The sequence below is a fragment of the Camelus bactrianus genome, chromosome 8, assembly GCF_048773025.1.
Source record: "Camelus bactrianus isolate YW-2024 breed Bactrian camel chromosome 8, ASM4877302v1, whole genome shotgun sequence".
Classification (NCBI taxonomy): domain Eukaryota; kingdom Metazoa; phylum Chordata; class Mammalia; order Artiodactyla; family Camelidae; genus Camelus; species Camelus bactrianus.
Window position 1 is genome coordinate 7,648,939 of NC_133546.1, and position 24,867 is coordinate 7,673,805.

At 42.1% G+C, this 24,867-nt stretch overlaps 1 protein-coding gene across 3 annotated transcripts in view; it reads right to left on the minus strand.

Moving 5' to 3' along the window:
* The window catches only part of FNDC1 (fibronectin type III domain containing 1), a 91,467-nt gene that overhangs the window by 18,964 nt on the left and 47,636 nt on the right, over positions 1-24,867 (minus strand). For all 3 annotated transcript variants that reach the window (XM_074368060.1, XM_074368059.1, XM_074368061.1), the window contains 8 exons: positions 23,290-23,407; positions 21,165-21,352; positions 20,021-20,128; positions 17,181-17,369; positions 13,142-15,805; positions 11,164-11,264; positions 9,148-9,259; positions 7,847-8,266 (listed from right to left, as the gene is read on the minus strand). In XM_074368060.1, coding sequence (XP_074224161.1) covers positions 7,847-8,266; positions 9,148-9,259; positions 11,164-11,264; positions 13,142-15,805; positions 17,181-17,369; positions 20,021-20,128; positions 21,165-21,352; positions 23,290-23,407 — 3,900 coding nt within the window. The remainder of the gene's footprint in view (positions 1-7,846; positions 8,267-9,147; positions 9,260-11,163; positions 11,265-13,141; positions 15,806-17,180; positions 17,370-20,020; positions 20,129-21,164; positions 21,353-23,289; positions 23,408-24,867) is intronic.

Sequence of the window (24,867 nt, forward strand, 5' to 3'; positions counted from 1 at the left end):
GCGCTTTGCAACCTCCCGCTCTCCCTCACCGATGGGGAGATAAATCCATACTAATTAGGCTTCTTAATTTGCATATGAAGTTTGCAAATAATATTCCAGTCATTACAAACTTCTCTTTACAACAGGTTGGGCTTGACTTACAATCACTGGAGGTATGAAGACTACAGAATTATCCTTTAAATGCAGTTTATAGAATTTTATATGTGACTTTTATGTCCTCCAAGAAGCCTGAATTTTAAGAACCACTGTTAAAATGGCTATTATTAATGACTGAACTGATACTATGAGTATGGATAACAACATAGTTAAGAAAGGTGAGTGATTTAAGCAAAGAAAACCCCACATTTTTGCTTCCATTATGAAGATGTGAGGAAATCAATATACTATTTCTCTACTTGGGGGATGTAGATGCGGCTAAAAAACAAGGCCAGAGGGGGTAATATTTCTCTGTAGTTGATAAAAATCTTGAGGCAAAAGATTTTCTAACTCAGAAAAATTCAGAGGAATTCCTTCTCTCCTTGTGACCTGAACCTGAAGCCATGGTAATTATACAGAACTCTAAACTCAGTGCACTCTTAAAAGGCAGAGGAGTAAGTGGGTAGTCAGGAAGCAGTAACTAGGATTTATTACCTGCCTTCTGGGCATCAGGCACTGTCATGTATCTATTGTTTGAGTTAATCCTCATAAAACTCGAGATACGTGGGATTTATTATACCCACTTCTCAGCCAAGGACATCAAGGATTTATAACATGCCTGGAGTCACACAGCTGGTAAAAGACAGAGCTAAAACAGAATTGAACTTCAGGCCCTCAGCTCCAAAGACTATGTACTTTATACTTCATAAAACTGCCTCCACTGTTTAAAAGTTGCACTAACCAAACTTGCAAAACTTAAAGTGCTTTTTTAGAATCATCATTCTGCAGCATAATGAAGGGGGAATCGAGGTGGAAAAGACATAAACCTCTTTCACCAAATAGTTATATGCACCAATTTTGAATTTTTTGATTGTTAGGAAAGCATTGATCATTCTCCAGAAATATTCCAATATAATCATCCTATCAGCCTTTTTTTGAGCCGACTTTGAATAATATCATGAATGTTACACTGCCCAAACCAACACCACCAGCAGAGGATGGCAGCAACCTCGCGTGGCCCGTCCAGCCCTTCTGCCATCGTAGCAAAAAGCCCTGCAGACACCAGAGCCTGTGAGATGCTCCCCCCACCGAGGTAGTGACGCTGGGTGTGTTCTGATGGGGCCGACGAATGTCAACAGAGAGAAGTTGTAAATTATCCACCTTTTAGGATGGTCGTTTCAAGAAAAACAATTAGACAGAATTTTTTTAGATCATTCCAATGTCAATATGCCTGGATCCAGGAGGAATTCACCTCTGGGCTGGTTCAAATCAAACAGTTTTGACGTTCACATCACCTAAAGTTTGTGGTTATCTTGCTGTTATTTCCTGGAATACCATTTTCTTACCCTTGTCAATTTAACTTTCAAGAACATAGTCTTGTTTTATCTCTTTATCAGCTCAGATTCATTTCTTCTCACTACTTTTGGTCAGGTCAAAGTGAATATATTGTACAATTTTAACATCCCAAAGTGAATAAGAAAAGGGGAAGGTGTAGAGTTTCCTTCATGGATTCCTGGTACTAAGTGCAGTTCCCTGAGGAGCTGAAATACTCTGGCACAGCAGCAGGCCACAGAGATGATGCCTGGGACCTGCGAACTTGGGTCACTTCTTGAGATGAGTGACAGTTAAGTCTTCTGGCAAAAGTAAACATCCTACTGAGTGATTTAGTGCTCCTTTTTTTGTTTTAAGAGCAAATAAATTCAGGCATAATTTTTCTAAAATAGCACCATCTTGATTCCAAGTAAAAGAAACCTCCAGATGTAATGAAGTATATTCATAATTTTTTTTAAAGCTGACCATCAGAATTTGCTCCACCTGAATGCCATTGTGAAGCATTCAGAACTACATAAAACTGGATCCTGCATAACTCAACTGAGCATCAGTGTCAAAAGCTTCCACCTCTTCACATAAAAGCAGCTGCCAGACACCAACCATGCAGTATAATTTATTTTCCTGAGTGGTTTATCCAAATGGTCATGAAAAAAATGAGTGCAAGATGTTCGGTTCTTAGCTCCAGAGATTTTTTTTTTAACTGTAAAAAAAATTCTCATTAGAAATTTAGAGGGAAGGTAAATTACAGCCATTTGAAACCCAAGGATATATGCAAATTGGTTGGTCCAGCTCAAGTGAATTTTCAATCATTCTTTTTGTATTTTCTGTCTTGAGAGTGAGCTGTGGCAGGATGGAACTGTTTTCCATAATGACTGATATTCTTCGAAAACACGCCCCAAGGTGATGTTACAAATTGTTGAAGATGTTTGGTTGGCTTGTAACATTTCCAAACACACATGATCCCATCAGATCTGCTGTAGAAATGCAACCTGAAAAACAAGGATCACAGATAAAAGACTTCACAGTCAGAAAACGGACAATGCCCTGGCTTAGGGTATGTTTGGCTATACAAAGATGCATAATTACATACCATGAGGAATGTGAAATGAAGCAGAAGATGCTGTCTCTCCTGCAAGGAGTTTACTATTTAATAGAGAAGTCAGAGCGAGCAAAAAAGTGTGTGTGTGTGTGTGTGTGTGTGTGTAGAAAGAGACAAAGCAACAATTCACTGGAAACAAGAATGTAATATGCACCTACATTTACAGAAATATACATACAATAGGGCATCTATAACAAATGAGGAAGTACATAAGTACTGACTGAATTAATGGAATTGTCATAGAAAAGACCAAATCTGACTCCATATTAGATCTGTTCCTTTGGCTTTAACTCTGTGCTGTTTCCTGGGCTTAGTCATGCGGGTTCTGCACCTTTTGTAAAAGAATGTTGCCTATAGCCTGAAATATACAGGACAGCCCATTCTCAAGGCCCTGACCTTTAAGGGTGGAACACTTTTCCTTTCATAAGGAGATAAAAAGTTGTAGAACAGAGAATAACATTTGTCTTGTTGGAGGTTTATAGGAACACGGTGACTTGCCCTAAGTGGAGAGCTGCAAGAACAAAGGATTCCAATACCAAGAAGCTTGCAACAAGCAACGGTACCCCCTCCCCTTTTGAGTATAAAAGGAGCCTGAATTCTGACTTGGGGAAGATAGACCTCTAGGACATTAGTCTGCCATCTTCTTGGTCTGCCAGCTTTTTGAATAAATTCGCTATTCCTTGCCCTAGTACCTCATCTCCTGATTTATTGGCCTGTCATGCGGCGAGCAGAATGAGTTTGGACTCAGGAACAGAATGATTAAATGACCCAAAGTTATTCCCAGAACCCTATTTTAAAGGAGTGTTTTAAAGGAAAAGATAGGCATGATTTAACCAGGGGAGTCAAGACTAAGAGATTTGAAAAGATGATTTTAAAATTGGAGGGCTAGAAACAGAATTTCAGGGCTTTGCCAATGGCATGTAATAATCAGTCACAACAATTTCAGTTTACTAGGCTGCAAGGTGCCATGGCCAAAATTTGCTCTATGAATAAATACTGGTTGTGTGCACATGGAACCCCAGCTCTTGTGAGTGTACATTATACACTGAACTACAGTTGTCCCTCAGTATGTACAGGGAACGGGTCCAGGAACCCCTGGGAATACTAGGGTCTGCGGACATTCAAGCCCCCTTTATAAAATGCTGTAATGTGAAGAATGCAGTGGGCCTTCCGCATCCTGACGTTTCGCGCCTGCAGATTCAAGCATCCGCATTGGGTTGAATCCGCGGATGTGAAACCCGCAAATACGGAGGGCCCACTGTACTCCCAATACAACAAAAAGAGGGAACTTGAGAAAAAACACAAACACAACACGAGAGCAGAGCAAAAGGCAGGGAGACGTGGTGCAGGTGGTTCTGTGGGTTAAGTGTGAGGGGGAGAGTCCGGACTGTCCCCTCGCTGACGTGAGCTGACTAGAAGCCTCTGTTCTGAGTGTTATTACTGCATTTACAGAATGCGTTTTTGCACGTCAAGGCCACTGCAGTGTGTTCAACCAAGAAATGACAAAGTCGCTATAAACCTTAAACTGCTCTTAAAAAATAGTTAAAAAATGAAAAAGATATGGCAAAGTCTATTGAATTTCCTAGACAACACATAGGCTTTTCGTGAATAATTCTGACCGTGATTTTCAAATTACAGGCCGTCTTTAGAAACTAATTCCCCACCAAGATGCTCACTTCTTCTAAACCCGCCCGTGATTAGCCCTGGCGGCTGCTGCATTCCAAAGCCAGGGGAGCAGGGAGGGTGCTTAGTGTTCTTCAGGCGAGCGCAGTGCCTGGCTCAGGAAAATTCAAGAAAAGTGTGCTGAGGTGGGATCTGGATAGGAGGCGGGTAGAGGCTGATGTACGGAAGCCCAATAAGGGATAATAATTTGAGAGTTGGGCCAACAGGGTTAGCCTAGAAATGGAGGCATGAAGTCTAAGAACTGTGATGGAGGAATTGGTGGGGACTGATGAAACCTGACAACAGAGATAAAAGAACGAAAGAGACACCAAAGCTTCAGGCCTGGAGAAATGGATCTTTACCCCATCTTACTCTATTATCAAGATAACAAATTTGGTTTTCTTTTCTTTTTTTTTTTTTTTTTTTAGTGGAGGTACAGGGAATTGAACCCAGGACCTTGTGCATGCTAAGGCTACGTTCTACCACTGAGCTATACCCACCACAAATATTTTATTTATTTTGTTTGTGGGGTTTTTTTCTGGGCAGGGAGTTAGGTTTATTTATTTAGTTAGTTATTTTAACGGAGTTATTGGGGATTGAGCCCAGGACCTCGTGCATGCTAAGCATGTGCTCTAACCACTGAGCTATACCCTCCCTCCAACAATTTGGTTTTCTAACAAATGAGCTGCTTCTATCTATTGTAATTTCAGGTAGACTGAGTTAGATTGTGAAGGTTTAGAGGTGTAGCCATGTCACCTGCTTTTCTCTGTTTCCCACAGAACCTAATCCAGGCAGAGGAGACAATTAATGGTCATTTGCTGATTCTATTTTCCAAAATTATAAAGGAAGCCAGAAAAAGCAAAAAGAGCTACTTTATCCTCTTTAAATTACTACATGGGTTTTCTCATAAGGAAATCACTGTCATGATGATAAAGAAGCATCTATCAAATGAATTCACTAAATCAGGGTTTATCTAGACACACAACTTAATCCTGTTCACTTTGAATTTCAGAACCTATAAACAGAAAGTATGAAAAATAAAAATTCAACATCATTAGTTGATAGGGAACTGTGAATCTAAACCAAAACAAGATACTACTTCATACCTACTAATATGGCTAGGATGAAAAAGACAGATAATAACAAGTGTTGGTGAAGGTATAGAGAAATTAGAAGCCTCATATATTACTGGTGGGAATGTAATATGGTGCAGCCTCTATGGAAAACATCTTTGGTGGTTCCTCAAAAAGTTAAACATAGAGTTTACCATTCAACACAGCATCTCTACTCCCAAATAGATACTCAAAAGACTTAAAACAGGTGTTCCCCCCCAAAAGAAAAAAAATGTACACAAATGTTCATAGCAGCGTTATTCATAATAGCCAAAAGGTAGAAACAACCCAAATGTCCATCAACTGATGAGTGGATAAAATGTGGTCTATCCACATGATGGAATATTGATCAGCAATAAAAGGAATGAAGTACAGGTATATTCTACAACATGGATGAAACTGGAAAACAAGTGAAAGAAGCCAGACAGAAAAGGACACATTTCATATGATTCCATTTACGTGAAATGTCCAGAATAGGCAAATACAAAGAGACAGAAAGTAGATTAGTGGTTTCCGGGAGTTGGGAGGAGCAGGGAATGGGGAGTGACTACTAATGAGTATGGGGTTTTTTTTAAGGGGGGGGTGAAAATGTTCTGGAATTTGATAGTGGGGGATGGTTGCATGACTCTGAATGTGCTAAAAAAGTGTATGCTTTAAAAGGGTGAACTTTATGGTATATGAGTTATACCTCAATAAAGCCATTATTAAATTTTTTAATAGAAATGATTATGATTAGAAATAATACTAGGAAGAAAATGCTTAATAAGGTTGTTAGGGGAACAGCAGAAATAAAAAAGGAAGACAAGCCCTGCAGAAGTATTTTTAAAAGAATAAATTGTAGTACATTATAATATTGCTTGAAGATATGTTGCTCTCCCCAAATTTAATTTTTTCCAAGACTTTGTGCTTATTTGCAAAATGCTGTCTAAAGGCAAATTATTATTAACACTTGACACTAATTTGGCTTGGGCTAGGCTGTCAGATGAATGTTCAGGAGTGAAGTAAAAAATACGCATCTCTACCATGATTTGCAAAGAAGAAACAAAAATGTCAAGAAAAATACTGATTTTCATGCCAAATAAAAGTCCAGAAATACAAAGTAAATGCAAAGAATATGCAATAAGGCCTGCATAAAAGCAGACAAAATAAAATGGAAATTAATAATAGCAGTAGTAATAGTAATTAAAACCAAATCCAAAATAGTCACTCTCCTGTTTACAACCAATTATTAAGTAAACATCTGTTCTAATTATACTTCAATTAAAAAATGCACACGTCAATGTATGCAGGAGTAAGAGGTCAAGGAAAGTATGTAATGTTTCCATACCGGAAATCCAATGGTAAATTCCCTTTGGTTCTCACTGGGTCAGCTGACAGTGTGAGAATTTTCTTCACGGTGGTCCTCTTCCTCAGTGTGTTCCTTGTTCTTTGGTGCGAATTTTTCAGGTATGTCAAATGTTCCTGTGTATTTGGAACTCTTCCATGGAAAGACTAACTTCAAACAGAATTCCCAGTATGGAGACAGCACTTATGGTCAAACTGCTTGGGTTTATCCCATCAGTGATGCTGTGTAAGAATTCCGGGCATGCAAAGGATTCCTGAAATGAAGGGTCTTCACTCTGTGTTAGCTTAAAGAGACAAAAGCTTTACCATCACACTGAAATTCACTTCAACCAGAGGGGAAGAAGATGACTTTGCCTTCTCCAAGCCTGAGGCAAATACCCAATGACCTCTTCCAAAGCATCTCATACAGCGGCTGAGCAGAGAAGATGATGGCATCTTGGCTCCACCGTGACTTGACCGAAAGCATGCCCACTTCCATTCTTCAGCAGGAAGCCGTGGAGAGAGAGAATTCTTCAAGGGAAGTCACAGCAGGGGTGCAGGACAGCCCTGATTGGCTGTCCCAAAGCAGGGAAATGGCTCAGTCTTACCCAGTACACAGCCGCTGCTGCCATGAGAGCCCAGCCACACAAGGATTAGCATTTTCCAAAGGGAGAGCTGATCACACATGCTTGGGAAATACTACTTTTCTTGGAACTTCACAGTGAGACTATTCAATGGTTACAGTTCAACAGTAAGAAATTCATTTAACCTTGTTTAAATCACATAGCGAATCACAGAAATTTTTTTTTTAATATAACAAGTACTAATCTACCCAGTGGGACACACTTTGGGAAATGCTAGTCCAAACTAATAATGTCCCATGTTTCAGTGAAATTTTTGACTTTGGTTATGACAAGGGCTGCCAGATAAAACACAGGACATCCACTTAGATTTGAATTTTAGGTAATTTTTCAGAAAAGCATGTCCCATGCAATATTTTTATTTGCTAAACCTGACCACCCTAGTTGGGACACAGTACCATTGGAAAACCCTGTGGGTTAGAGATGTGTCTAGCTGTTCTTTCGCTGTGCACCCCACTCGGCTCCCCCTGCAGCCTTTGTGACCCTACTCCGAAGTGCAGTGTGCGAACCACATGAGTTCCCATTAGAACAGAGACGGTTACCTTCCTCAGGGTAGCACTCTGGGACCCCACTTGAGCTCATGATGAGGTTGCCATCTTGGTCATGCCGCTCCAGGGTCCCAGGGGGACAGGTGGGGATGGGAGTGGTAGGCTCAGGGGTGGTGGTGGTGGTGGCGGCGGTGGTGGTTGTCTGTGTAGTGGTTCGGGTGGTTGTTGGGCGCCTGGTGGTGGTCGTGGTGGGCCGAGGGGTCGTGGTGGTGGTAGATCGTGTAGTGGTGGTGGTGGTGGTGGTGGTGGTGGTGGGAACATGGGTGGTTGTTCTGATGACTTCCAAGCCCATCAGGGGCTTCCCTCCAAGACTCAAAATGGGCTTATCCTGGGCACTGGCCAAAGGTTTGCCGTGCCGCCCCTGCCCGAAGAGGGGGAGGCCGTCAGGGCTCACCACGGGGGTCCCGCCCAGATCTGCAAGAAAATCAGACAAAAGCTGTGCAACAAGGTGAGATGACCTAGGGGAAGTAAAGGCAGGTGGGAAGTGTCTTCTCAAAGCTCACGGACTCTTCTATTTTAATCAGTAAAGGCAAAGGAATCATTAAGAGGGTATCAGCTGAGGTAGCAGTATCTATGGCTTTCCAGAAATTTCTGGGCTTTTTATATTGTCCATGACTCTCTACTACCTTATATAATATATAAATAATTCACTGCTGTGCCTCATGACCTGAAATAATGCTCCGTCTCTGGTAAGGAAAGTAATTCCTTTCTCCTCTTCATTCCTGTCCCTAAGGGTTTAAGTGTGACTTTGGACCAGTGGTGGCAAACTTATCCTGGAAAAGGCCAGAGATTAAATATTTTAAGCCTTATTTTGCTACTGCTCGCCTCTGCCATGTTAGGGCAAATAAGCTATAGACATCAACAAATGCACGCTTCTGTGCTCTGATAAAACTCTCTGTGCGAAAGTGAAATGTGAATTTAAAATACTATTCACATATCACAAATATTATTATTCTGGGGGGGTTTTTTTTGTTGTTGTTGCAATCATTTAAAAATGTTAAAACGATTCTGAGCTTCCAGGCTATACCAAAATTGGCAGTAGACAGGATTTGGCTTTAGCAGCTGTGGTTTGCTGACTCCGGCTCTAGAGCCACCTTTTCTAGAGGGTGGAGTCTGTGGGAAGACAACTGGGTCAGAGAAAAGCTAAGTTCTGCTCCTTCTGACACACTCCCTTCCACACGGCTAAAAGTACCTGGACAAGGGATCCCATTAAAAATGAGGGAGAGGAGGAACAGAGAAGCTGATACTCTACAGCTAACTCAGGACACTTTTGTTCCTTAACCATTCTCACTTACCCACGATGGTTCGACCATCTCCTCCTAGTTTAACTCGAAGAGGATTGCCTTGTGAATCTTGGAGGTACCTTCCTTCTGCATTCAATACTAATCCACGATCAAGATCCACAACCTAAATCCATGACACAGATTAGAGGATATAATTGGATATTTCAGAATGTTCACATTAATCCAACCACATGAACATATGAGCAGGAAACATTATTTCCATTAGCATCATTCATAAGGTTTAATAAGAATAAAGTACAAAACAGTCGTATTTCATAGTATAACTGCTCACCCACATAGCATGTAAATTGTTTTAAGTTTCTCAAATATACAAAAGATGTTCAAAATACTTTTACCATTTAATAGGTTGTGTGTAACACTAAAGAGAGGGCAGCAACCTAAGTGTTCATCAATGGAGGAAAGAGATTAAATAAATCGTGGCCCATCCAGACAGTGAAATACTATGCAGCCAGTGAAAAGGACTTGGAAATTATGTACTTATTGACATATCCTGATGCAGACTCAGATTATAGGCCTGATTATTTTGCAAAGCTAAAATGTATTCATTTGTGTATATAAGCTTAAAACTGCGGAGGAAAAATTCCAGACAGCTAGATCCCAAACTGTTAACAGTGGTTATTTCTGAGAAGTGTTTGCGATGCTTATTATCTTTCTTATCTTTTTTTTATACATTTCTGAACTCTTTTAACAGAACATGACATGGTTCTGTTTCATTGTCTAAGGAATTATAAAACTTCGGAAAATGGCATAATCTCTGTTCAAAAACAACTCATGCTTTCAAAGTGCATGGTGATTGCACTTGGGTTGGTTCTCAAAGTGTGGTCCTGGACCAGCTGCCCCAGCCGCACCTAGGAGCTTGTCAGATATGAGAATTACCTGGTCCCACCCAGACCTTACTGACAAGCACCCCTAGTGATTCTGATGCTTACTAATATTTGAGACCCATGACTCAGCACCATCAGGTCACTGCAGGAAACCCTCAAGCAGGCCACTTTGTTGGGTGCTGTCTCAGTAATTAAAATAAAACTTATTTACACAAACTCCACTTTTAAAATTTACTCCACACCATTTCAACTCAAAAGTATTCATGATGACACTTGACACTTTGCTTTAAAATGCATTCTTCCTATTATAAATTTTTGTCCCTTTGAGAAATGATAAAATAATCTTTAAATCACCTGTGACTGAAAGTTCTTTGAGGTTCTTCAATATGTGTTCCTAAACCTTACTGTTAAAAATGGGAAGTTTTGACTGGGAATTCTATGATGAATAATGTTTTGATTCTTTGAAAAAATATTTTAAAACTCTGAACACTGTAAAGCATTCTGCCCATTACCCTCAAACCGCCAGAAACCCTTAAACATTTATCTTAACCCCAGGAAGTTAAAGTCATTTAGCTTAAACATACATAAAATACTAATACTTTTTTTTTTTTTTATTTTAGTCAAACAACATTTGTTGAAAGATTCAAAAAAATGATCTGATAAAAATTGCCTATTTGATTCAGGGATTTTTTTTGTTTGTTCAATTGTTTTTACCTTGCTTCCTTTTACGAAGGATTTGAGGCAGTTTACAGAAAATATGTACGTTATTTAATTGAAAAATAAACAAAATATAAATAAATAAAGCCCTCAGGAATGGGAAAACAGAAGCTCATGTGAGAGGTCAGGCATGTGTCAGGCTCTGTATAACTGCTGTGGTTGGCTCAGACATCTGTGTGAGACCTTCCTAACCAGTCAAGGCAAATGGCGACAAGGCCCATGCCTCGTCTCAACATCTATACCTATATAGGTATATAGATATACAATGTCTATGAACAGAAACTAATTCCTTAGGAGAACCAAAGATTTTTCTGGGGACTGGAGAAAACAGTACAGTATAAGTATACTGACATGAGTGGTTAGAGGGGGAAAAAAGCCCACTTCATTTATTATTACACAATGTCCACCATTTTTCTCTTCCCAACAGCATGAAAACAACTGGTATGTGTAAAGAAGTTTACCCTACCCACTTTGTTCCTTGAGGACCATTGATAATTCTTTGTCCACTTGGTTTTCCATTACTACCAGGAAGTACTTTCCCTTCTAGATTCGCTCTGCCATTAAAACCTACACAGTACAAAAAACAACAGAACCTGGTAAATTCAACATTCCTGGAAAACTGGCTTCATACCGAACTCCAAGCAGTAACACGTCATTTCCAGCAGAAATAATTTTAAACCATAGTGTGAATGTAGTAGATAATGATAGTCTTAAATTGTGACTTCTCCATGACAAATATGAATGTCTATGAAGAGGATGGTAAAAATCACAGTTTTCTGACAATACTGGGGGAATGAGAGTGCTCAGCATAAGCAAGATTTCCAGATGAGGCTTAAGACCATAGTAACTGTAGCTTTATTTTATCCAGTTGGCAGTTAGAGGGAGGGAAAGTTGGAAGGATGGAGAAAATCATCTCTAAAGTCTACTAGATGCTGCCCTGCTCTTCTCTGAGGATTATACTAAACACAACCATGATTCTAGCTGACTTGGTCCTGTCTTCAGTAGCCAACTATAAATGCACAGTGCTGACTCCAAGCTTGCAGACTTGAGTGGAGCTGCTGGAGGAGTATTTGCTCAGAGGAAGGAGAAGGCCCAGTCAGCTGCCCTTTCAGCCGCTGTGTCTGCTCCCAGCACCTGCCCCCTCTCTCCACCTCATGGCCTTTCTGATCAGCTGCATTTTGGCCGAGGCCTTTGCCGGGAGCGCCGTGCTCCAGCCTGGCCACAGGATAAAGCGCTGCGGCTTTCCAACAACTATTTGCAGGTCAAAGACACTTCTCTGTTGCAAAAATTTAATGAGAATTAAAACCATATTGAGTTTTCAGCCATAAAAAGGAATGAAATAATGTCATTTGCAGCAACATGGATGGATCTAGAGATTATCATACTAAGGCAGAGAAAGACAAATATCATATGATACCACTTACATGTAGAATCTAAAAAAAATGACACAAACTTATTTACAAAATAGTAAGAGGCTCACAGACAGAAAAAAATTGGGGGTGGGAGGGGATGGGAGGGATAAAATGAGAGTTTAGGATTGGCAGGTACAAAATGAAAAACTGACCTCCACGTGGAGCATTGCTTTATGTTTTTATATTGTGATAAATTAACAATATATCACATAGATTAACAAATACTAATACATTCACTCAAGAATGTTCTATTATGGCTTGATTCTGTGCAAGGGGAGTGCAAGGCATCACTTGACTGAATGCAGATTTCAGATAAATAGCTTAGATCCTGCCCTGGGGTCCATGTAGACTCCAATTCATAGCTGTCTACATTCTGTCCTCAATGGAAGTCACACAACTGCCTGTTACGCCTCTGTGTGACAATTGTCCTTAACATGCCCTTTCTGGAGATTTTAAACGACATCCAGAGTGCAACGTCTGAGCAACTCTCACCTAAGACATTTGAGTTGATCCCAAGGTGTGCTCAGTTGGACGTTTTATACGCAGCACCACCAGGGACGAGACCCAGTCCGCACAGGCGTCTAACTCCTTCCTGCGGATTCCTTAATATACCACGGCGTGGAAACAACTAAAAACAACCTAAAACGCAGGAACCTGAGTTTGGCATCATGGCTGTGACACAATTTCACCAATTAGAGGATTTGTGGAGGAACTCAAAGAAGCAGTTTGAGATAGCAGAGCGACAGAGAGCTGTAGAATTCGTGTTTGGGATTAGAATTGCAGCTCAGTCACTTCACAGCTGTCTGAGTGCCAGCAAACCACTCAGGTCACTGAGTCCTAGTTTCGTCTGAAGACCAGGAGAAGCAATGCAAACCCCAGGAGACGCTTAAGAGGACAAGATCAAGTTACATCTGCAAAGCTCTTAACAAAATGCTTGGACAGAGCAGATGCTCAATAAAAATAAAAGGCTCTTGAAATTGCTACGACCACCGCTGAGAACCGAAAATAAATGTTGAGGTAAAAACAAATTACCTTGTCTGGAAGGGGGTCTCACAGGCGCGCGGGAGAAGGGGTTCCGGAACCTGGCGTTCATCATGCGCTGGCGCAAGGACAGCATCGGGGTGGTGGAGGAGTGGACGGCAGGGGCGCGCGTGGTGAACTGCGGCCGGGCGGGGGTGCCCACGGTGGGGCTTGGGGTGGCAGGGCTGCGAGGTGGCTGTCTGGGCGGGTGGTGGGAAGCTGTCGGGGAGCCGCCCGGAGGTGGCGGAGGAGGACGCTTGACCGGGGTGGCATTCACATCCTGCCGGGAGCTCACTCTGGGAGGCTCAAGCACGATGACAGGGTCCGTCTCCCCCTTGGCGATGTTCCCATTAGCATATTTGTCGCCCCTGGGGATGAAGGAGGAGGGCCACTTTGGAACCGAGGAAGACAGCGGGTCCTCGTCCTTGTCCTTCCCTCCTTTAAAAAACACCACATCTTCATCCTCCTCAGCCGAGACCGACTGCTGCGATTTAGACGGCAGGGGCTCCCTTTTGGATGATGTGGCCTGGGACGCACCGTCCTTCTTCCCCACCGCCTGGGGCCCTGCTCTGCCCGGGACCCTGGTGCGGGCGTGGGGGTGGGGGCTGCCGGGCCTGCCTAGGGGTCTGCGGAGGCGACTGTCGCCCGCGCTTCCTCCCGGAGCCTCCACCTGTCGGTGCTTGGGAAGGGACGGTGTGGCGTCCTTGGCCGAGTGTGCGGGCGCCGGGACACCGCGGGCCTCTGCTTCTGCGCTGTCATCGTGGTTTCCGCCGTATCTGCTCTTAGAATCCTCGTCCTGATTCTGGGGAGAAGTGGGGAGCACCCCACGGGAGCTGGCCGTAAGGGAGGACTGTCTGCCTCTGGTCGAGTAAGGGTCTGAGAAGGAGGCACTTTCCTGTGGCGTGGGGGGAGGACGCCCGGCCTGGGGTTTGGAAGGCGGACGCCCCGCTTCCTTGCTCTGGGGCCCATGGGGCTGTTTCTGGGACGCGGAGACGGTTGAGGAAGGATGCTTTCCCGGAGCGATGGACCCGGGATGGTGCTGAGACCGTGCTGTGGGCGGCCGAGCGAGAGACAATTGTGTTTTGGGAGAACTCCGGTCCACGCCCGCGTCCGTGCTCTGCTGAACATCCTGCGCCTTAGAGGATAGAGATTTGGCCTGAGGATGCACCCCTGCCCACATGCCGGCGGATTTGGGGTTCTCCGCGAGGGGCTCCTTCCGCAGCAGGCTCGCCCCACTTTGGGGACTTCTCAGGTAGTCGGCGCCTCGGGAGGCAGGCTGCCTGGAGAAGGAAGGCACATGGTCATTCACCACGGCGGCCGTAAGTGGCTTTTCGTCTTCTGCCTCCTCCTCTTCACTGTCTTCATTGATTCCCGAGACTCGCCTATAGTCAGAAGCTGCGGGAGGATTCACCCTAGGGTGAACCTGGGAGGACACGGTGGACGGAGGGGAGCTGGAGGGCTGTAACCGGGGTCCTCGGGGGCTGCCAAACCTGTGGGGGTATCTACCATGAGCGGCAAAGGGCCTGTTCCTGAGCAAATTAAAACGTCCGGAGACTGGCGAACCCGCAGGCAGCCGGGCCCGGAATGTTGGAGCCGTGGCTTCGGCCTGCCTCCCTTTATCTTCTGCAGCATTGTCACCATCACCGTCAGAGTCATCTGCCTCCTCAGAGGCCTGTGTCCTGGAGGATAGACGAGAGGAGACCAAGGAAGACTTGGTGGACCGTGATGGCCCATTGGCCTTGGCGGCTGGGGCATTGTGACCATCCTTCCAGCCCCTGGAGAGCGGAGACCTGGGGTGTGGTTCGGTGGGCTGCAGCTGAGATGACCCCCCGTGCGGTGGAGAAAGTCTTGAGGGTGGGGCTGAAGCCCTCGAAATTTCCTCTCCATCCTCGGAATGGGGCGCCCTCTGAGCCGGCAAGGCTGGCTTTGTACTGTGGTGCGCGAAGCTTCTGTCGCGCAGAGCGTTCCAGGCTGACTGGCGGCTGGGCGACAGGGCGGGCCGAGTTTTGCGAGGCGGCTGCTGGGAGGTGGCGTCCTTGGGGTGAGGGGAACCTGCGGCTGGCTCTTCCTCCTCTTCGCCCACTGAGTCATTGTCAGTAGAGCTCGAAGGCCGGTTGGTAGAGGGCGCCCCCGAAGTACGGTGAGCGCTGTCCTCCAAGGGTGTGTGGGCGGCAGAAGAGGCCGATGCCGAGGGGGGCGCCCCTGGACGAGGGTGGGGGGCCGGCGCGGAGCCAGGCTTGTCCACACCCTCCTTTCGGGGCAGTACTGGCATTCGGGCTCTCATTGGCATCCTCCCAGGAGTGAGGACTGGGTGGACGGATCTACTTGGTGGCCTCTGCTGGGGCTTCTGGCCTTGGGTCTCCGAATGCGACGTTGGTGGATCCCCTGGAGAATCCAGCTCCGCCTCATCAGTGATATCTGTCGACTGGAGGTCCAGCCCTTCACTGCTCCTAGTGGGGGCCTGGGGTTTTCTGGGCAGCCTACCATTAGCCAATATTTTGTTCTTCAAGTCAAGGAGGGGGGTCTTGACATTTCTCCCTTGGTGAGAAACAGGCAAATGAGTGTGTTTTGAGGAGGCTGGAACTTTAGGAGAAGATGAGGAAGGTTCAGGCTTTTCAGGTTTCTGATGATCGTCCATGTCTGCTTTCTGCTGAACCTCAGGCTCACTGGTAGGGGCTGAAATAGATTTTAAAGAATTTATCATCGAAGAAGACATTTGAAAGATGTGCAACAGAAAATGAGTATTTAAGTTGGTAGCATGGAGGTGTTTAAAATTAGTCATTATCATTGATAACTTCTTCTTTAAACACTGGACACTTATTTTCCCAATTATAGTCATATCTGTTAAAATTCAATTTTGCTTTAAGTAATATAGTCCTAGAAGATATGTGTGTATCAAATTTCTATAAATCAAATCAGGCTATGTCACAGCTTATTTGAAGGAATTCTGAAACGAGTACTTTGAAGTAATCCATTGATTTTGGAAGTGCAAAATCTTATGCGGGACTTTCTTTATATAACAGTCAAGATGTTACAAATGATAGCTGTTCTTTACAATGGAGGCGAGAAATGAATATAAGCCTGGCACAAAATGTTGAATGATCTGTACTCAAAACTATATGGAGATGTGCTGTGTGTAATTTGCAAATGACTGGGGTGAGCTACAAATTTGTAATTTTGAGGCATTACAAAGTGTTCCCTATTCTGCCTGACATGTACTTGCTCTTTCCTTCTTGCTTAAAATCCCTTCAATAATGGATACATTTGTAATCCCACAATAAAGCCTAAAATAAAAAGACACTTGTGGTAGGCAAACATTATATGACGTGTACCCTTTAATTTGTCCTTTCTTGAGAGCAGGAGTGAATTCGAGAAGGGTCAGTGTAAGGGGATTTATATAACAATGGGGGATTCAAAGGGAACAAACTTCATCTATTTCAGGTTTTCTAGGACAGACCTGTTTAATATTGCAGTATATAACACTGGAGAGAGCTCACAGTACAGCATGAAGGAGAGAGCTATCAATTTCTGGGGTAAATGTAGGGAGGCAGAAACACGCCACTCCAATTTTGGATTGTATTAACCTGCTAGGTTTTGATACTGATCAGATAAACAAGGCAACTGAAATTCTGAGTAAAAGTTATCCTCCAAAACAAAGGCATGCAAACTATAAAAATTTTACATGCTATTTATTAATTGAAACAAGCTAACAACTAAAAATGTCACATGACACCTGTACAAATGTTCTTTCCCTGTCATCAAAAACCCCAAATTACAAAAAGACATGAGATGAGTCATCTAATTAATACATTCATCTTATGGTAATATTGTAATCATAATTAATATTATTCACAATCAATAACATTTTAGTCTTTGGGAAGACTAATTTCTAAAGGAACTACAAAAATATTTTAGAAATTATTAGGGATTGATCCCCTTAACTCCCAGAACCACCAATGGAGCAGTTCTAAACCCAAGAGCATGATTCAAAGCAACACCACAGTTAGCAGCAAGGAAGAGAGAGAGAAAGACACAAATACACAATGCTTACTTGTTGGCATAGCGACAACGAAGGCTTTGGAATGAGGTCCCATTCCTCTCCTGTTTGCGGCTCGGATTTTGAAAAGATAGCGTTCCCCAGGCTGCAGCCCATCCACTAGGGCAGAAGTAGTCTCTCCCGGATAGGTGAGGGACTTTGCTCCGAATGGTTTGAGAGCCGGGGCGTATGAAAGAATGTACTCTGAAATGATTTGGCAGACGGTTGGAAGGAGGAAACTGAAAACAGTCCTGTGTCCAGCAGACAGACTGTATGGGCAGGATGAATTAGAACGTGCATTACTAAAATTAATACTCTAGCAATGCACGCCAAGTCAGCAGCTGGAGCCTAAAGGCGCAGGAGGAGGTGACCTGGCACTGGTTCAGGCTACCAGACAGGGAGGGCTACGGACTCAATCGGCTGGCAATTTTCCATTGACAGCAAACTAAACATATGGAACCCAGGAGACCAGGATTCATACAATTTACTAAAAATACTTACTCTGCATTTGAGTTTTTTCTTCACTGTGTTTACTAATTTACTATGACAGACTATACCCAGGATACAAGAAACCACAGGGGGATAAAAATGACAACTACTAGGAACTGATTCTGAATAGCTGTTGCCACCTTTAAGAGTTTCATTTTATTTGGCGCTATTTTCATTTGTACATTAAGCCAGCTAAATGCTGTATCTGGAATATCATTTCACTTTCATGGGGATTATAAAAGTTCTTAATATAGTCAGATAAGGATTTTTTACAGTATTTAAAACTGTGCTGAAAAGTTGCTGAGTCATTGATTTATATGATGTCTAATATTTCCATCTCTAATTGGCTATGTCTATAAACATATAATGTCCTGGACCTTTAAAAATCATAGCAAATTCAGTCTAAGGAACTGATGTATCTCTATGCTTATATGGAAATACTGCAACATAAGGAAGCCACATTTTAAAGCATAATTTTCAACCTCAACTAAAAACCGTCATGCCTGTTTTCTTGCCAGAGAACTCGAGATTTATAAAACTTATCAAATTAATATGAGTAGGAGCCGAACAAGGAAAATAATTTGAATTACAGAATAACCAAGCAATTATCATCCTTCCTAGGGACACATGGAAAACCTCTCCTTTTCCGTAAGATCTTATCTTTAAAAAGTACGTTAATTAAAAAACCTTCAACCAAAAATGCTTTTGCAGCATTTTTCTGAAAAAAAAGACAACATTCTTTTCTCATGAAAAATGAGCAAACTAGTCATTTGTGGTGGTCAAAAGTAAAAATTAAAAGAACCCACTGTCTATAAAATTTTGTAATTCAGATTTTTTTTCTGGATTCAATTCATCTGGAAAAAATTTAACCATGTCAAAGTATATCCTTTTATTATGTTTTATATTTCTCATATATAAAAAGTGTCCCAGGATAATTATGAATTTATCCCCACCACTATGCCTTGAGGGAGGTACGTGAGTTCTTTCAGACATAAAAACTCAGTAGCTATTATTATTTCTGGGCCTATTTAATTGACAACCAGGGAGCTTCGTTTGCCAAAGAGCTATAAATAGAAACTAAGATGTGGGAGAGGGGAAGAAAAAAATAGCATGGTAATAACATCACTAAAGGAGCAATAATCAACTTTTTAATCACTAAAAAAGGTAGTAAGCCAAAACATGTCTTTATTCAAGTTTCAGAAGCCTTCTCAGCATCATGATAGTAATACAGAAGCCAGTGTTCAAGTTGTCATAAAAAGAATGATTAAAAGGGGCCAACTAATTATTTCTTCTCTTCATTTGTTTCTGATTTATTCCACTGAAAAAAATAGGCAAGAATCGTACAATATATTCTTTAGAAACCTGGGACGTTAGACAGCATTAAGTTTAGAAAATACCATCGCATGTCTACCTTCCATAACGTCTACTGTTCCGTGAAAAGACATCCTCATAGGTCAACAAAGATAACTTTCAGTTGAATACAAAAGAGAACCATTCAGTTTTTCAATTGATAAATTCTCAAAGGAGATTAGTGGTACTTTTCTGAATTTGTTTGTTAAGCTTAACAAACTTTTCATACTAGGCTTAAAAGTTTTCTTCCAAAATCAAGCAACAAGAAAAAGCACCTTAGAACTCCTTTTACAGGCAGTGTCGGGGGTAAACCTCAACACCACCTTTTTAAACATCTCCAGACAGACTTCTGAAAGGTTCTTGAATGTTTCACATTAGAAAGAAATTATCTGTACTTTTCTTTAATATTCTCAACAGACTATATTAAAATTTAGCAAGTTGTGAATATTTTATTCTTTCATTTTTTTTAAATCTACAGTATTTTTTCTATTTTGAGGTCTTATTTTCCTTAACCAAAAAAAAAAAAAAAATCAATTGTTCAAAATGCTGACAAATAGGGAAAAAAAAAATCTGTTTTCCCTTCTATTTTATTCCTTGATTTCCAAACCCAAATAAAGACATTTATGGTCCTGTGGGGTTCCTGCTCACTTCTATTCCCCATGATCTTACTGGCACAATGAAAAGACCCATAGCATGGGAAACAAGGTGTCATTTCTTGGTTAAAGGTTATGAGGTCACACCCATACCCTCCTGATAGCAGCATCAAAATCCCTGCAGAGAGGGAAAGTGAAAAGTCATCTTCGTGACGACCGGGGTCTTACTGGCAATGCAACCCCTGCATGAATTATTCTTGTCCATCAGCTCAGCACCACATATATGTGTGTTGTTTCCCTGTTGCTCTTTCCGTCACCAAGCCTGCGATTAGAACCAGTGTCTATCGCAGTCAATGCACACATCTCCCTTTGGGGTGTTTCATTCCCACACACACCTTCTACTTTAGGTAATGAGGTTCCTACCTCTCACTTTCCCCTCGGACTCAGGCAGTGCATCCCAAGCTACAGTGACAGCTGTAGGTTTGCCATTGACTGGCCAGACGGCTAAGTTTTCAGGAGCTGAGGTAGGAGCTGCAAAAGGACAAGGATCCAAGGTTTAAAAATGTCCTTACAGATATTCTAAAAGTAAATGACATATGGGCCCCACAGGCACAGTTTTGATTGAACAGCTACTGGGTTCATTTTTATTATCCATGAGAGAAGATTCTCCACTTGCCCTTGTGTAGACAGTGATTTATGTCAGTTTTACCAGCTCCTAGATGGAGGTTAGATATACACGGGGAAATGCTTTGAGAAATTCAGAATCTCTCTCATTGCTGAATATTGAAATATACAAAGAAGATTAAAATCCAGTTCCAACTTCTTTTTTTAATGTATTTAATTTATTTTAAAATTTTATTCATTTTTTTGAGGGGTAGGGAGATAATTAGGTTTATTTATTAATTTTTAGAGGAGGTACTGGGGACTGAACCCAGGACCTTTTGCATGCTACGCATGCACTCTACCACTTGAGCTATACCCTCCCCCCAACTTCTTTTTAATAAAAGTTTTAAAGACACAGTTTAAAAGTAAATAATTGTAGCCTTGAATATTGACCAGCTTTCTCCCCCAGAATCAAAGGCAAACTCAACCTTAAGAATGGAGTGTCTCGAGAGGGAGGATGTAGCTCAGTGGTCGAGTGCATGCTTAGAATGCACGAGGTCCTGGGTTCAATCCCCAGCACTGCCATTAAAAATGAATGAACAAATAAATAAACCTAATTACCCCCCCCCCAAAAGACAGGTCTGTCCTCTACTCTAGAGCCATGTGTTACATGGGACATTCACACACACGGTGGAGATTTATAGAGGTGCCACTTGGTTGTAATACGCTCCACATGTCAGAGTAACATGCTAATAAAAATAAAGAGGCAGTGAAGGATAAACCGTGGACCCGAGGAAATGGCTTTGCCTTCGTACATAGAGATCCTTCCAAGATTTAGGGTTCATGTTACTTTAAAAAATGCCTCTTCTGGACCTTGTCACTATTGGCTTCTTAAACTATTTTAAAATCTTCATTTAGGGCTAATTCCCAGGTTGAGAGTCCAAAGGCCACCCTGGGTACCAACCAGATTCCGGTGTTCTCTGGAAGACAGATGTGCTCCATTTGCCATCTCTCTCCCCCTGTGAAATGCGGACTGCAAATTCGTACATGGTGTCAGGAACCAGGCTGTCGATCAGCACGCGTCTGTTGGAGACCTGCTTGTAATCCCACCTCGCCAATTCCCCCTTTTCTCGATAGCGCACCGTGTACTGTCTGGAAGAAAACGCAGGACAGCCACACACACATGCAGGTGATCAGTTCTCTGCAGCTGAACACTGAATTCCTTGATTTCTTCTTCCCCATAAGTGATGGCTTTTGGAGGTAAGTGGAGAAATCAAGGAAGAGAAAATTCTAAACTTTTGACTTGGTTAGTGGCTCAAAGAATCTACTTAAGTTCCAGGGAGAGGTGTCTCAAGTCGGCCAGGAAAGATGGAGGTTCATGTCTTTTCAAGACCAAAACATCTTATTGCTGAAAAGACCAGGCAGAGAGTAAAAGGAAGTGGACAGAAGGGGGACTGTTTTTATGAGGCAAGTGCCTTATCAGGGATGTGTGTGTGGATGTGTATGTACGTGGTGTGGAAACGGCAGTGTTGAGAACCAGAACTGGCTCAAAGTATCTTGGCTGTCCAGAAAAGAAAGATAAGAAGACTCATTCCATGCCAGAGCAGGCATGTTTTCTGTAAGTTCAGGAAGACAGGCAGCATGTGGTTTTGAGTAGACTTATTACCATGAGATGGAACAAAAATGTGTAACAAACAGAGAGGAGAGAGGAGATCATAAAAGAACTCTACAGTGTGATGAGCAGGCAGCGACGTACGGCGTGACCAAACACGGCCATGTCCGATGACCCCAGACAGAAGACATCCTCAACACTCGACGTTACGAGTGGCAAATGCCACTTACGACACTGCTTTTCAGAGGAGTTTTCTTTGTGGCCACTCTACAGTAGGAAGCATCTGATGCATAAACAATGTGCTATTCATTATGATATTTAGTTAGTTAGGGTCAAACTTCAGTTTCAGGCACAGCACACCAATTTGCATAGGAATTCTGCTAAGAAAACTCAAGCCCTCTTTCATTTTCATCAAGATATTGGAAATCAAAGTCTAATGGTAATCAGGTACACTTTGTGTTGGGGGCGCCCTATGGCTTGGGAGAGAATCACCATGCATCTTCTGAGGTCGTTCAAAAGGAGGAGATGTCTTTTTTAACTAGCAGACAGTGATGGAGGCTCTATCTAGCACAAACAAAAATCTATCTATATCTAATACAAATACACATATGTATATACACTCAGCATTATATTCCATTCACTTGTTAAAGTCTATTCACTTTTCCTGGTTGCAAATAGGTTCAAAAATTAATGCACAATGACTAGCCCACCAAATCTCTGGCTTTCTCTTGGCTCCATAAACTGCTTAGGCATTTAACACATAAAATTGTTATGACTATATTAATCTGCCACTAGAAGAAATGGCATTCACCAGTGGCTTTTTTAACACAAAAAATTATTTTAACCTTACAGTTGGTTTTTCTTCTGTTGCTATTGCAAGTGAGTATAAAAATCAGAGTAGTCTAACTTCATGGCTTAAGACAAAATACAGCTTTTTATTACACACAGATGAGCCGGACGTGAAGCAGGTCAGTGTTTGGAGACCGTCTAAACAGGAACCACAGTGTGCAGGCATTAGAGAAATGCCCACCCCTCCACATAGACCCTTCCTGAGGCTGCTCCTCCCAGATAACAGGAGGACGGTAAGACCCATCTTGGTAAGTCATCCCAAGATGGGCCCACCTCCTCTGTGCATGAACAGAACATCAATGAGATAAAGCAAAATCCAAATGGGGACAAAGAAAGAAACAGAATCTAGGGAAGTGCCAGACACAAGATAAAACTTTTAACACTTGAGATATGAGGTCCTGCTGTGAGTCTTACACAAGAGGCCCTGGTGGCATCTATTTGTGGGAAACGGGTACCACACTCGGGATTAGCTAGACTGTCATGAACTGTCTACCCATCAGCTACAAAAAAGGCCAGCGTTCACACAGGTCAGAGAATACAGTCGTTCAAATAAATACATGTCTCTTCAGGGCCAGAAAAACTACATCTCTCAAACATAAAATAAAGACAAAGAAATAAGGAAAAGTACCTTGATGCAACAACTTTTTTCTGTTTTTCCAAAACAGGATCCACCCAGGCAACCAGCACAGACTGGGATGACATAACCCGGACGTTGATGTCTTCAGGTACATCCAGTTCATCCTCTTCTGCAATGACAACAGTGCACGTGGAAAGGCTGTCTCTAACAATAGGCTTTGCCCTGAATCCCTCTGGTCTCCAGCGTTTATTTTTTTAATTGCTTATGCTTGATGTAGATCAAATGAGATGAACAGAAAGTCAAGCAATGATCTGATTGGTCCACCCAGAAAAACAAAAATCTCCACTCTTGTTCTTCTGTTAAGCACATTCTAAGCTGCTCCAGCCAATCGACATAAAGAACAGTACAAAAGGAGGTGCATTGCCCTGGCCAAAGAGATGCCAAATAATTCAGCATTTTCTCAGTATACGCTGTAAGCTTCTGGAAAATAATACAATTTTTACAGGAAACAAAAATTTAGGGAAAAAAAACAATTCAGAGCATTTCCTGGGTAATCATGGCATGAAATAAAAATTCTGGTTCAACAATTGCACAAGTCACATTGAGTCCCATGTCCTTGCAATTTAGAATATATGATTCCAAGGCAGATTAAAAGTTATATTCAGATAGAATTCAGTGTGCCAGTTTCCAATGGAATACATCAAAGTCACAAAGTTGATAATTTTTGTTCAGTCTCTGGCATTGAGACTCACAAGATGTCTTCAGTTTTACCTTTAAGTCTCTTGGGGGTTTTGTGCTGTTTTTTTGTTTGTTTTGTTTTGTCTTTTCATCTTTCGAGGACTATGTTTCAAATGGATGTGGCTTTTATTACAAGTAGGGGAAGGTGGAAAATATGTAGCCTGTTAGAAAAGTGATACAGGGACTTCTAGAGCAGCAATTAATGAATAATAAAAGTGACACATCACATATGGGGACTTTCATTAGACAATGTACAATTATAATAATTATCAATCTAAAAGTATGACATATAAATATATAATGACATAACATATTATATAATTCAAATAAATTATGAATTCATGAAAACAGTAATTCATGAATCAGGTTGCCTCTTTAAGGCACATGATCCAGAAAAAGTATATGCAATTTGTTGCTATGTGAGTGATATAAAAAATACCTGTGAATGGATGTGGGAAAAAAGTATCCCTTAGTATGTGACCAAAGATCAGGCTGTCAGCAAGCCATTTTTTTCCTCATTCTTTTCAATGCCATTTTTAGGCAATTTTAGCTGAAATAAAGTTTGAGTGCATATCCTGCAGTCTGCCCTCTCCACACCCACCCTCCTTTCTCTCTCTTTGTTCCCAGTCTTATCACCAAGGCAGTGAATGCGTGAATCAGACTGTGCCTTTAAATGAAATAAATGCTTCCTGCTCCTATCACAGCAAACCTGAAGCCATTCAAAATATACAAAGATAGTGGGGGAGGGTGTAGCTCAGTGGTAGAGCACATGCATAGCATGCATGAGGCCCTGGGTTCAATCCCCAGTACCTTCATCAAAAAAAAATTAATAAACCTAATACCTCCCCCCAAAACAAAAACAAACAAATAAAAACAAAATATTCAGAGATA